This window comes from Aotus nancymaae, unplaced genomic scaffold (assembly GCF_030222135.1).
Source record: "Aotus nancymaae isolate 86718 unplaced genomic scaffold, 86718_ANA_hifiasm-v0.15.2.pri h1tg000077l, whole genome shotgun sequence".
Classification (NCBI taxonomy): domain Eukaryota; kingdom Metazoa; phylum Chordata; class Mammalia; order Primates; family Aotidae; genus Aotus; species Aotus nancymaae.
The window spans coordinates 4002954-4016292 of NW_026988492.1; the positions used below are offsets into that span (position 1 = coordinate 4002954).

The window sequence follows — 13339 nt, forward strand, 5'->3', positions numbered from 1 at the left end:
ATTATAGTAAAGAAATACCAGGCCAGGAGTGGTGGCTCAAGCATGTAATCCCAGCACTTTGGAAAGCTGAGGCGGCCAGCCTGGCCAACACAACGAAACCCTGTCTCTACTAAAAATACGAAAATTAGCCAGCCATGGTGGCATATGCCTGTAATCCCAGCTACTCAGGAGGCTGAGGCAGGAGAATCGCTTGAGCCTGGGAGGCACAGGTTGCAGTGAGCTGAGATAGCGCCACTGCACTCCAGCCTGGGTGACACTGCAAGACTCTGTCTCAAAAATAAAACAACCAAAAAACAAAAATCAAGATACCAAAGTCCTAAAGCCACGATGTAAAGAAGAAAACTTGAAAGAAGACCATAAGCAAACAGGATTTCAACAAAATGTTGGAAATGTTTAACTACCTAAATAGCCCGGAGAAAGCTAAAAACCTAAACTTGCAGGCAGAATGTCAAGAAGTAAGTTAATTCTCTATACAGAACACCAGAAAGCCTCAGGGAATATAGACTCCAGGAGGCTGAGGTGCAGGGTAGAGCTGAAAATAGGAAGGTTTAGTCACAAATGTATATAAAGAAAAAAAAGTATATAAAGATCTGTTGAAATGCAATTCCCCCCACCAAAAGTGCCAGAAGATTGTCCCTTCCCCCAGCACAGCAGAAAGAAGGAAGCTCACTCCCTAGAGAATTGAACCAGGGAGGCTGTGAACTCAGGGACAGGGACACCACTCACATGAAGACAGGGTGAGCTGCCTTACTGAAAACAGGGAAATAAAACCTACAAACTCAATGTTGACATTGCCTAACCCCATTCACTCTGAGAAAACTGGCAGCCAGACTTACGTTAACCTTACGCAAAAAATTAGAGAATTCTTCTCTGGGAAAACCAACCAATTCGAAAGAAATGTTATGAAATCTCATTGGGTCTACACTACCCAAAAAGATCTATAGATTCAATGCAGTCCCTATCAAAATACCAATGACCTTCTTTATCTTAATAGAAATTTTTAAAAATTCAGAAATTCATATGGAACTACAAAAGAATTCAAAGTAATCTTGAGCAAAGAGAACAAAGCTGGAGGCATAACACTACCTGACTTCAAAATATACTACAAAGTTATAGCAACCAAAACAGCATGGGACTGGCATAAAAGCAGACACATAGACCAGTGGAACAGAATAAATAGCTCATAAATAAATCCACACATTTATAGTTAACTGATTTTTGACAACAGTGCCAAGAACACGCAATGGGGAAAAGACAGCTCTTCAATAAAAGTTATTGGGAAAACTGAATATCCACATGAATTAGACCCTTATCTCATACTATATTAATAAATCAACTAAAAATGGATTAAAGATTTAAATTTAAGACCCAAAACTATGAAACTACTAGAAGAAAACAGAGGGAAAGCTCTATGACATTGGTAGGGGCCATATTTTTTTTGGATACGGCCCCAAAAGCACAGGCAACAAAAGCAAAAGTATTTTTAGATAAATGGGATTATGTCAAACTAAAAAAGTTCTGTACAGTCAACAGAGGCTGGGCACAGTGGCTCACACCTATAATCCCAGCACTTTGGGAGGCTGAGGCCAGCAGATCACCTGAGGTTAGGAGTTCGAGACCAGCCTGGCCAACATGGCAAAACCCTGTCTCTACTAAACATAACAAAAATTAACAGGCCTGGTAGCATGCACCTGTAATACCAGCTACTTGGGAGGCTAAGGCAGGAGAATCACTTGAAGCTGTGAGGAGGAGGTTGCAGGGAGCAGAGATCATGCCACTGCACTCCAGCCTGGATGATGGAGTGAGACTTTGTCTCAAAATGGAAATAAAAATAAAAAATACTTTAAGAATTTTCCTAATGAAATGACTAGTTCCTGCCCAAACACACATTGGTGAAACCCATTAATCTCTAAACCCTACCAACATGCACAAGGTTTCCAACACATGTTTTAGTTTCTAACTCAAATTGTTAGAATACCAAGGCTCAACACTCATGTGAGGAAATCCTCTGACATGAGTGACAGATTCTAGAGAAAATTTGGGACACTAGATCCAAATTAAAAAAAAAAAAACATATTCTCTGAATAATAAGAGAAGATCTTGCTCTGTGAATAGAAACATTTCATTAGAAACATCCATTTGGAAAATTAAAATTCAGAGAGTTTCACACACACACACACACACACACACACACCCCCTACAGGGTGAGATCAGCACATCAAATACATTTTTTCGTTTATTTCAGATGGGATCTTGCTCTGTTGCCCAGGCTGGAGTGCAGTTGCACAACCACAGCTCACTGTAGACTCACCCTCCCCAGGCTCAGGCGATTCTCCCACCTCAGCCTCCCAAGTAGCTAGGACCAGGTGCATATTACCATGCCCAGCTAGGTTTTTTGTATTTTTTTATAGAGATGGGGGTCTTGCTATATTTCCCAGGCTGGTCTTGAACTCCTGAGCTGAAGTGATCCTTCTGGCTTGACCTGTCAAAGTTCTGGGATCACAGTTGTGAGCCACCATGCCCAGCCCATCCAAGATATTTTGTCCTTCTAATTATATACACATACAAACACACATACACAAACACACACACACACACACACATACACACACACCCCGCCAATAGAAAGAGTTGGAAATAATGTTAAGAGAATATCTCAAAAAGGAGAACAAGAAAACAAAGAAATGAAAAATAGGAAAGAAAAGAGAAATGTAGACAAAAAGATACTAAAATCTGCCTGGAAGAAAAATTCAGATCACGGCCAGGTGCGATGGCTCATGCCTGTAATCCCAGCACTTTTGGAGACCGAGGCAGGTGGATCACGAGGTCAAGAGATTGACACCATCCTGCCAACATGGTGAAACCCCATCTCTACTAAATATACAAAAATTAGCTGGGCGTGGTGGCACGCTCCTATAGTCCCAGCTACTCGGGAGGCTGAGGCAGGAGACTTGATTGAACCCTGGAGGCAGAGGTTGCAGTGAGCCCAGATTGCACCATTGCACTCCAGCCTGGTAACAGAGTAAGACTCTGTCTCAAAAAAAAAGAAAAGAAGGGCTGGGCGCGGTGGTTCACGCCTGTAATCCCAGCACTTTGGGAGGCCGAGGCGGGTGGATCACGAGGTCAAGAGATCGAGACCATCCTGGTCAACATGGTGAAACCCCGTCTCTACTAAAAATACAAAAAATTATCTGGGCATGGTGGCGCGTGCCTGTAATCCCAGCTACTCAGGAGGCTGAGGCAGGATTTTGCCTGAACCCAGGAGGCCGAGGTTGCGGTGAGCCGAGATCGCGCCATTGCACTCCAGCCTGGGTAACAAGAGCGAAACTCCGTCTCAAACAAAAAAAGAAAAGAAAAATTCAGATCACATACAAATGATTAGGATGCGGAATCAGACTTAACAAAAGGAGCAATGCCTTCAAAATATCAAGAGTAACTTTATACTGCTCGTGGCTATTTGGAATGTGTTAAGAGTAAACTGGGAGAAAAAAGTTAGGCAATTTTTAAATCCAGAAAAAAAGTTGTACAAGGTAGGCAATGTAATCATAGTGCACTATATGGCTGGTCTGGGAATAATAGTTATGTAGCATGTAAATGCTGTGTACTAAGTTAGCTATAAATAGTGATAGAAATACATGCTGAGAAGATAAAGAGAAGAAAATGTTGATTCAGATGAGGGCTAGTGTAAAGGCACTATAACTTCATTTAATAATAATAATTCATAAATCAAGAAGCAGCAATAAAATCATGTTATTGCTGTAGTAGATGTAGTAGATAAATACTAGAAACCTGTAGTAGATAAATACTAGAAGAAATTGCTAAAAGATTTAAAGTGGTTGCCCTGGAGAACAGGAATGGATTGAATGGAGCCAGAACTTCTATTTTTCAGGGTTGTAGTGTAGTTTTCACTTTTGAAACTGTGAATGTGTTTCTTTGATAAAAATAGAAAAAATATATAGGTTCTAAAGAATTAAATGAAGCTGGATGCAATAGTGTGTGCCTGTAATCCTATCTATTTGGGAGACTGAGACAGGAGGATCCCTTGAGCCCAGGAGTTTGAGATCAGTCTGGGCAACATAAAGAGACCTGGTCTCAAAAAATAAAAAACAAGGCCAGGTGCAGTGGCTCCCAAGCACTTTGGGAGGGTGAGGTGGGTGGACTACCTGAGGTCAAGAGTTTGAGACCAGCCTGACTAACATGGTAAAACCCCGTCTCTACCAAAAATACAAAAATTAGCTGGACGTGGTGGCAGGTACCTGTAGTCCCAGTTATTCGGGAGGCTGAGAAAGGAGCATCACTTGAACCTGGGAGATGGAGGTTGCAGTGAGCTGAGACAGCGCCACTGCAACTCCAGCCTGGTCGACAGAGCAAGACTTTGTCTAAAAAAAAATTAAATGCCATGTATGTACCTTTGCAACAATCCTGCACGTTGTCCTTCTGCAGCACCTCAGAGCCACTTCCCATGGAATTTTATGGTACTCATCTTCTAAAACTAGAAGGCAACGTCAACTATGGAGTGGTTTTCCTCGGATATGTAATGCACAAATTTACTCAAGCTTTTCATAAAGACTATCTTTATGCTCCAGGTCAGTCATTTCTCCAGTATTGGGATTGATGAGTTCCGTATGCTCATTGCCAGGGAAGTGGCGGGAATTCGCTGAACTGCGTGGGAGAGGCGAGGGTGCGGGGCTGGGATGCAAGGCACTGGGCGGCTGGAGTGAGAGACGGTGTGTGAGGGGGCTGACGGCTCTTCTCCCTCCTCGCCCTATTGTTCCACATTTCTTTGCAACTTTATTCATTCCTTAGGAAGAATGTCCTTTTTCTTTCTTATTCCTGTCTCCCCACATCTCATTCTCTCAGGAAAGAGCCACCCTTCAAATCCTATCTTTTTTTTGGCAACGTGCTCTAAAAAGGTTGGCCAGGATTGATTTGTTTCCCTCCAGACAAAAATGAAAGCAACACTTCCTTATAGGAATATAGTACTTTAAATTTTAATTTTAAAGCTAGTCAAGTGAAACGGTGGGAGTAGAAAAGAAAGAAATCTCTGGCTGTGATCAATTAGTTGCAAACACCATCGCACTCGGACCCGCCTAGTGGTTTATTTAAACAAACGACATTAAGTAGCTAAAGCAAACTCCTTCTCCCACAAAGAAAAGAAAGCTAAGTGTGTCTGCCTTGGCTCTGGGGAATTCTTCGGCAGCTTGGTATGCGGGGGGAAGCCGCCACACTGCGTCCCCAAGCACTTCTGCGAGAGGGGCCGTGCAATAAAATTTGAATCTGCGACCCCTGGCCAGGAGTGGTGGCGGAACCGGCGGCGCGGCCGCAGCGACCGGGTGCGAACGCGGGCACCGATTGGTTGCCGGGCCGCCCAGCCCATCGCGCCTGCGCAGTCCTCCTCCCGCGCCGCCCAGTCGCCCATCTGCGGCCTCTGGAGTGATCCGGCAGCGGTCGGCCAGCGGACAGCAGAGCGGGCAGACGGGTGGGCCTGGCCTGTTCTTTGCGAGGAGGAAGGAGTGGGCCACTCTCCCGGCCCCCAGAACCTCCCCAGCCCCCACAGCCCGCCCAGGCCGGCGAAGGGGACGCCGAAGAGCCGCGACTCTCTCCCTGGTGCCGCCGCCGCCTTGGCTGCCATGATGGATCGGAAGTGAGCCTCAGGGCGACGGCTGCCGGCGCCGGCGCTTCGAGTCCCGGCTCCCCGGCCGCCTCCGCCCTGGGAAGCGCAGCGCGGAGCGGCTGACTGCTGCCCCTCACTGCCCTTGCGACTCCAAGGCCCTCAGCCCCGGCGCGCTCCCTCCAAGACTGAGCGGCGAGGAGTGGCTCCCGGCCGCCGGCCCCGGCTGCGAGAAAGATGGCGGACCCGGCCGAGTGCAACATCAAAGTGATGTGTCGCTTCAGACCTCTCAACGAGTCTGAGGTGAACCGCGGCGACAAGTACGTCGCCAAGTTTCAGGGAGAAGACACGGTCGTGATCGCGGTGAGTGACCCTCTCCGGCACCCTTCTTCCCGCTTCTTCGGTCCAGGCGGTGTGAGGAGTTTGGGGAAGTGGCAGGGTGCAGAATTGAAAGGGAGCGGCGGTGTCCTCAGCCCTTTCGGCGGAGTTTGCCAGTTGCGATAACCCAGGGGAGGGAGACTGCGCAGCGTTCCGGGCCTTCCTGGATCGCCCCCTCCCCAGTCTTCGGCGCCAGGAGACGGGAGGCGCCCAGCCTCAGCCCGGTACACTCCCCCACCTGGGGCAATGGAGGAACGTCCGGGGAGCAAGTTCAGTGCACGTTTGCGTATCTGTGTGCAGTTACGGATGCTGTTGGTGTTTTGGACTAACCCTAAATTTATCATTCAAAAAATATGTAATGCTAATACAAAGTTTAGCTGGGGCATTGAGCTCTGAGACAAGCGGTGGTATACTTTAGTAAAGGTACTTAGTTTTATGGAAACACATAACCAGTCCTTGAACCTTGTTTCCCCCTGGGAGAAGGGAAAAGCACCAAACAGCTACAAATATTTTCTACAGCTCAGACGTTCACCACCTTTTGAGTAATGAATGACTTTTCATGTTAACAATTACAAATGGAAAATCGAGAATTGTAGAAAGAAATAGTTGAGTTTTTTTTTTAATCAGAATGATCAATTTTGTTTAATCTAACAGACCTAGCCGACTTTGGTTGGGTCAAATAAGTGCTCCGAAAGACAAATCCCACTCTTGCTGGGTTTTCTGGGATAACAGCGTGGGAGAAAGTATTAACTTTTTGTTTTTGTATCAGACAGAAAGCAATATAAAAACAAACTTTTTAAAAGAGAAAAAGTGTTAGATTCATACATCTGCAATTAAGGTCTGTCTTGAAGAAAATTGATCTTTAAGAATCCCAAGAATAGTGAGATACTGTTTTTTTGTAATGTAAAACATAACTAGAGTTGAGTGACCGTTGTCAGTGAGACCAGAATGTGAGGCTTTTTTGAGGTCTGATCTCTGGCATTGAAAGATCTGGCATTGAAAATAGCGCTGATCTCTGGCATTGAAAATAGCACTCCGAGTTGAAGGAGATTAAAAATTAATTGTATGGCATACAAAACAGTGAACTGTGACTAAATTATGTTGATCTTTGTTGGTATTGCTATGTAGTAGATATGTCATTGTTATGGTATGAAATTTTAATATGTTAATTTTTCCTCTACTGTGTTTTTTTTTTTTTTTTTTTTTTGAGACGGAGTTTTGCTCTTCTTGCCCAAGCTGGGATCTCTGCTCACTGCAACCTCTGCCTCCTGGGTTCAAGCGTTTCTCCTGCCTCAGCCTCCTGAGTAGCTGGGGTTACAGGCGTGCTCCACCATGCCCGGCTAATTTTTTTTGTATTTTTAGTAGAAACGGGGTTCATCATGTTGGCCAGGCTGGTCTCGAACTTCTGACCTCAGATGACCTGCCCGCCTCTGCCTCCCAAAGTGCTGGGATTACAGGCATGAACCACTGCGCCCGGCCTAATGCCATTCTATAATACTGTGTTTGGGCTATTTAATTAGGAAGTAGGGCAGAGGTTACAGGAGACAAGGATGATTGAAAGCATTGACATTGAAGACAGACTAAAGTTCTTTAGGGTTTCCATGTGAAAGTTTCTCCAGAGTTCAGCTCCAAAAAATGACTGTCTCAGCTCCTTGGTAGGCCTTTGGCAAACAAGTCATTAGGCCACTAACAACTGCCAGCTATTACTGTGTAAAGACTGTCAAGCCGGTTCTCTGTTAACAAGTCCACAAGAAAAACTCTTGTGTAAGTGACATCATAGCCCAGGAGAGGAGGAGAAGTTAAGTGCAGTAATCTTTTTCCTTTAGAATGGTATATTTTACATGTAGTCAGGGGGCTTGCAAGAGTTGTCAAACTTGAGGCTACCAGTTGCTTAAGAGTTTTTGTGATTTATAGTACTTAGCTTCAGCAATGGTTGGCACATCAAACCTAGTTTTTCTTTTACACTTGTCTTAAAATGTCTTATTTCTTCAGATTTTGTGTTTACACAAATCTATAATTATCACTATGATTCTTTTTGTTGGAATGCTAAAATTTAGGATTCATAAAATATATTAAGATTAGAACGTAACCTTTGATGAAGCCCAAATATGACATAAATTATGAAGAAAAAGCTAACGGAAAATGAATAAAGGAAACATACATTTATTCTAGGTTTCCATTTGGAAAAAGTTGTTTTTAAGTTCTGTTTCAAAACTTCAGTACTCTATATATGATAATATTAGTAATAATGGATAGGGTGTTGGTTTGTGAATCAGTAATGAACAGTTAATCTTTAGATAAACTGATAAGCATGTTAGTTGTTTTTTGTTTGTTTGTTTTGTTTTTTCTTTTCAGACTGAGTTTTGCTCTTGTTGCCCGGGCTGTAGTTCAGTGGTGGGATCTTGGCTCACTGCAACCTCTGCCTCCCAGGTTCAAGCGATTCTCCTGCCGCAGCCTCCCTAGTAGCTGGGATTACAGGCATGCGCCACCACGCCCAGCTAATTTTTGTATTTTTAGTAAAGGTGAGGTTTCACCATATTGGCCAGGGTAGTCTCAAACTCCTGACCTCAGGTGATCCACCTGCCTTGGCCTCCCAATGTGCTGGGATTACAAGCCTGAGCCACAGTGCCTGGCCCGTGGTTTTTTGTTTTGTTTTGTTTTGTTTTTTGTTTTTAAATGTAAGCAAACGTGCGTTACAACTGAATAACAGCCTTAAAAAATGAAAGGCAAGATGTGTGGTTCATTGTTTTCAGGAACTATTTTCATGAACATAGTTAACAACATAAATTACTCTGAGGTCTCATTTTTTGTTCAGTTTTTAATATGAATTGTTTCATTTTGTAAAAGGTATAAGAGATTTTCTAATTCTGCTCCTTCTGGCTGTTCTTATACCTGTCTGAGTCTGCACTGACCAGGCTGAACACCAAATTTGGTTATGAAGGACACCCTTCTGGCAGGGATTTGTGTTTCTCTGGAATTCTGAATAGCGGATCATTTCAGATCACTTGGGAGGGTATTATATTAGATTTTCCTTAGTTAGAAACTATTGTGGGCTAACATCCCACAACTGTAAAGGTACGTGATGATGGTGCCCTCTTTTCTTTCAGTTTTTCCCTCTTAAGGTAATCAAGAAGGTTCAAACACCAAATTACTCGAAGAGAGAATCTTCTTTTGCTTTAGGCAAGGAACTGGGCAAGATTATCTAATTAGTTTTATTCTCTTCTAATTTCTATGAACTACCACAGCTTGTTTTTGGTTCTCCAGGCCTTTACAGTGTACCATATAAGGAATAATGATTTGTAAAGATACTTAAGGATGCAGATAATCATGTTCTTTCATGATTCATAAATAGATGTAATTTTTTATTGATTTTCCTGGCATTTTCAGCAAGCTCCTAATTTTTTCTGTTGATTTTCTTCTGGTGTTTTCAGCAAGCTCGTTTCAAAGACTTAAACTGTTTCCCTTGTTCTGTTTTGTGTGTAACAAGTTCTCTAATTTAAAGCAAATAGCTTATATTTGTATAACTTAAAGACTTTAATAATTCATTTCATTCACTTTTTATAGCACTTCACCAAACACTTAATTAAAAATGAATTCTGTATTATGGGCTGCACAACATACAGAGAAACACCATGAAATTAAAAAATTTGCCTGCCATGGTGTCATCACTGATTAGATGAGTAGCAGGAAAACAGTTTGGACAAAGTATTAAAAACTGAAGTTTGAAGAAAATCAGAATCCTTAAAAATTACTTTCTCTATGAGCACTGATAATGCTTCTAACATCATTATGCTTCTAACATCATAAACTAAAAATCTAAATTGAAGACTGTGTACTAAATGTTCTTAAATCATGTTTTTAAACATTTAGTTTTAAATGCTGCATTGCAGCAGTTCTCTCCTAGACTGTTCATTAGGAATCGGGATTAGGAACTATGTTTAACATAATCACTTCCTCCTTGAAAATTATTTTTTTGACTTGCATAGACACGGATTTTTTTCATTCAATACCACTGACGCCTTCTCAGACTATATTAATGGTTTTCCAAGAGTGGTCCATGGAGTTTCCAATATTATTTCTGGGGTCCAGAAGGTCAAAGCTGTTTCCAGAATAAGATGTCTTTTTAACCGTTTTGATATTTGCATTTGATCCTTGCTCCTTGTACTTCAACTTAACAACTTCCATTGGTTTCTGGATGTCATATCCTTTCTGCCTTAGGATCTTCAAGCATCCTCCCAATACCTAGACTACTTTCCTACATGAGATTTTTTTCACCCTTCATGACTAATGCTGAAGAAAGTAATGATGAGTTAGTTGCTGCTTATTCTTCAGTTCTTAAATATTCTTCAGGGTGTTTCCCTGATACTCTGCTTTCCCATAGACTTAGCTTCTCCTCTTATATGCTCTCATTGCACTTTCATGGCACTCAATTGCATGAGTCAGAATTCTGGTCACTTAATTGTTTAATGTCTGCCCCACTGTTACTTATGCTCCACTAAGGCAGAGAAGGAATCTGTCTAGGTTATCATTCTAGCATGCCTACCTCACATTCTATTAAGTATGTGTTAAATAAAAGAATGGTTGAAAAGCTGTTGCAGGACATGCACGGTGGTTCACAGCTATAATCCTAGCACTTTGGGAGGCTGAGGCAGGAGGATCTCTTGAGCCTAGAAGTTCAAGACCAGCCTGGGCAACGTAGCATGGTGGCACATGCCTCTAGTCCCAGCTGCTCAGGAGGCTAAGGAGGGTTTCAGCCTAGGGGGTTGAGGCTGTAGTAAGCAGCGATTGTTGCCACTGCACTCCAGCCTGGGTGACAGAATGAGACCCTGTCTCAAAAGTAAATAAATAGATACTTAAAAAAATAAAAATCACTCAGCAATACTTGACTGGCTGCCATAGTAGTGCTAATTATAATTACTGGTAATTATAATTGTAATTACTAGGCTCTGGGAATATAGAAAAGACTAAAGACCATTCTTGTTTTTCTGGAGTTTATTCTAACGGGTTTGCACATGGTGATCCCTAAGATCCCTTCCACTTCAAAAATTATGCATACTAGGTGTACTATTTTGAAGAGTAAATATATTATGTGATGACATCTGTAAAGAAACTTAGAAGTATTCATTTACCTTCAATTCTATAGTTGAAACATTTTTTTGTTTTTCAGTCCAAGCCTTATGCATTTGATCGGGTGTTCCAGTCAAGCACATCTCAAGAGCAAGTGTATAATGACTGTGCAAAGAAGATTGTTAAAGGTAAATGTACCTAACCTGCTGAGTTGTCTTAGCAATAACTAAAGTTTTGTTTGTGATCTTTTCTACTTACTCAACTTTCTCTTTTTCATTTTAATGCCCCTTCTAAGTTGGTTGCAGAAAAAAAACTTGTTTAAATAATAAAAAGATCAAATACAGTTAATAAACATTCTGCTGCTCAAATTCCATGATCTAATTACATACAGTACCTAATTAAGGGTGTTATGAAAACTATGTTACACGCTTATTCTTAAGAGATGCATTTTTTTTTTTTTTTTGAGATGAGTCTCCCTTTGTCGCCCAGGCTGGTGCAGTGATCTCGGCTCATTGCAACCTCCACCATCTGGGTTCAAGCAATTCTCCTACCTCAGCTGCCTGAGTAGCTGGGGTTACAGGTGCCCGCCACCATGCCTGGCTAATTTTTTTTTTTTTTTTTTTTTTGAGACAGACTCTGACTCTGTCGCCAGGTGCCAGGCCGGAGTGCAGTGGTGCAGTCTCACTGCAACCTCCACCTCCTGGGTTTAAGCAATTCTCCTGCCTCAGCCTTCCGGATATCTGGGACTACAGGCTTGCACCACCACCCCCAGCTAATTTTTGTATTTTTAGTAGGGACGGGTTTTCACCATGTAGGCCAGGATGGTCTCGATCTCTTGACCTTGTGATTCATCTGCCTTGGCCTCCCAAAGTGCTGAGATTACAGGCGTGTGCCACCGCGCCCGGCTTAATTTTTGTATTTTCAGTAGAGACAGGGTTTCATCATCTCGGCCAGGCTGGCCTTAATAGTCCTGACCTCATGATCCACCCGCCTCAGCCTCCCAAAGTGCTGGGATTACAGGCGTGAGCCACCGCACCTGGCCACTGAGAGATGGATTTCTATGAGATACTCCCAGGAGAGTTTCCAGGGTGGCAGTTCTAGAAAGAGAACAGCATGAGAATGAAAACAAAATGGCGAGACACATTTCTAAAAAGTAGTAGAAAATGGCAGTCTGTCTTTCTTCCAATCCATTGTTTTTCCTTTCCCAAAGACTTATCTTGCAGTCATCGAGAATTCCTTGAGGAATTTAACAAGGGTTGCCAAGGGTGAGAAAAGTGTGTGCATTCCAGATAATACTATAACTTATATTAGAATATTTATAATTTTATATTTTCTAAAACCATTGAATTTTAAAGCTGAGAGAATGCTCATTGTTTATCTGGAGTTACTTCCAGTTACTATAGAAATCCATTTAATCAAAGGAATGGTGATATGATTTATTTCATTTTTTTGACAGCTGTAGTTGTTAAAAAGTGCTTCTTAGATTGAGGCAAAATCTATGTTGTGGGATTCACCACATTAGAGGAGTTGAGATTCGGTATAAAAGTAGACAGATTAGGAAAGCATAGGAGCACAGACAGTTTGTCCTAGTAATGGGAGATAAAGTGGAGTTATAGAAGATTTATAGATATGAGAGAGGGGAAGTATGGATGTACTCATTATATCAATTCCATATTGTATGAAACAGGGAGCAAAGTCATCATGAAGGTGAGGAAGGGGGAAGAGGTTCTAGGAAAAGACATGAAATGGATGAATTCAGGAAGTGTGAGAGTACTGCCGGGCAGTATTAAGGGCACACTCGAGGTTAGCTGCTGAAAGAGTTGAATTTGCCCATTTGGAGTTTTGCCAGGTGAGTAAGAAAGAGGGAAGAGGAACAAAAGAGAATTGAGGACATAGTCAAAAGAGTGATTATAATGGTGGACCATGGGATCTAAAGTGTGTAAGTTACAGAAAGAAGGATATGAGGGAAGCTGAAAGGCAGTGAAAGCTTTAAAAGCTTTAAAGATGGTAACATTAGTGGGTTGTAGATCTCAGTGGGGTTAAAGGTTTGTTGGAATCAGGATACTGAATGGAGTAATAGAAGGTGAATACAGATAGTCCCTGACTTAGAACAACTTAAAATTTTTCAACTTTACGATGGTGCAAAAGCAATATACATTCAGTAGAAACAGTATTTCTAGTACCTGTACAACCATTCTGTTTTACACTTTCAGTATAGTGTTCAGTAAATTCTGTGAACTATTTAACACTTAGTATAAAATAGGCTTAGTGTTAGATGGTATT

The 13339-nt window shown here is 42.1% G+C and overlaps 1 protein-coding gene across 1 annotated transcript in view; it reads left to right on the forward strand.

The window, feature by feature from the left end:
- The first annotated feature begins 5828 nt into the window (after window positions 1–5828).
- Window positions 5829–13339, forward strand: part of KIF5B (kinesin family member 5B) — a 43750-nt gene continuing 36239 nt past the window's right edge. The window contains exons 1-2 of the mRNA XM_012445702.2: window positions 5829–5974; window positions 11157–11244. Coding sequence (XP_012301125.1) covers window positions 5849–5974; window positions 11157–11244 — 214 coding nt within the window. The 5' untranslated portion in view covers window positions 5829–5848. The remainder of the gene's footprint in view (window positions 5975–11156; window positions 11245–13339) is intronic.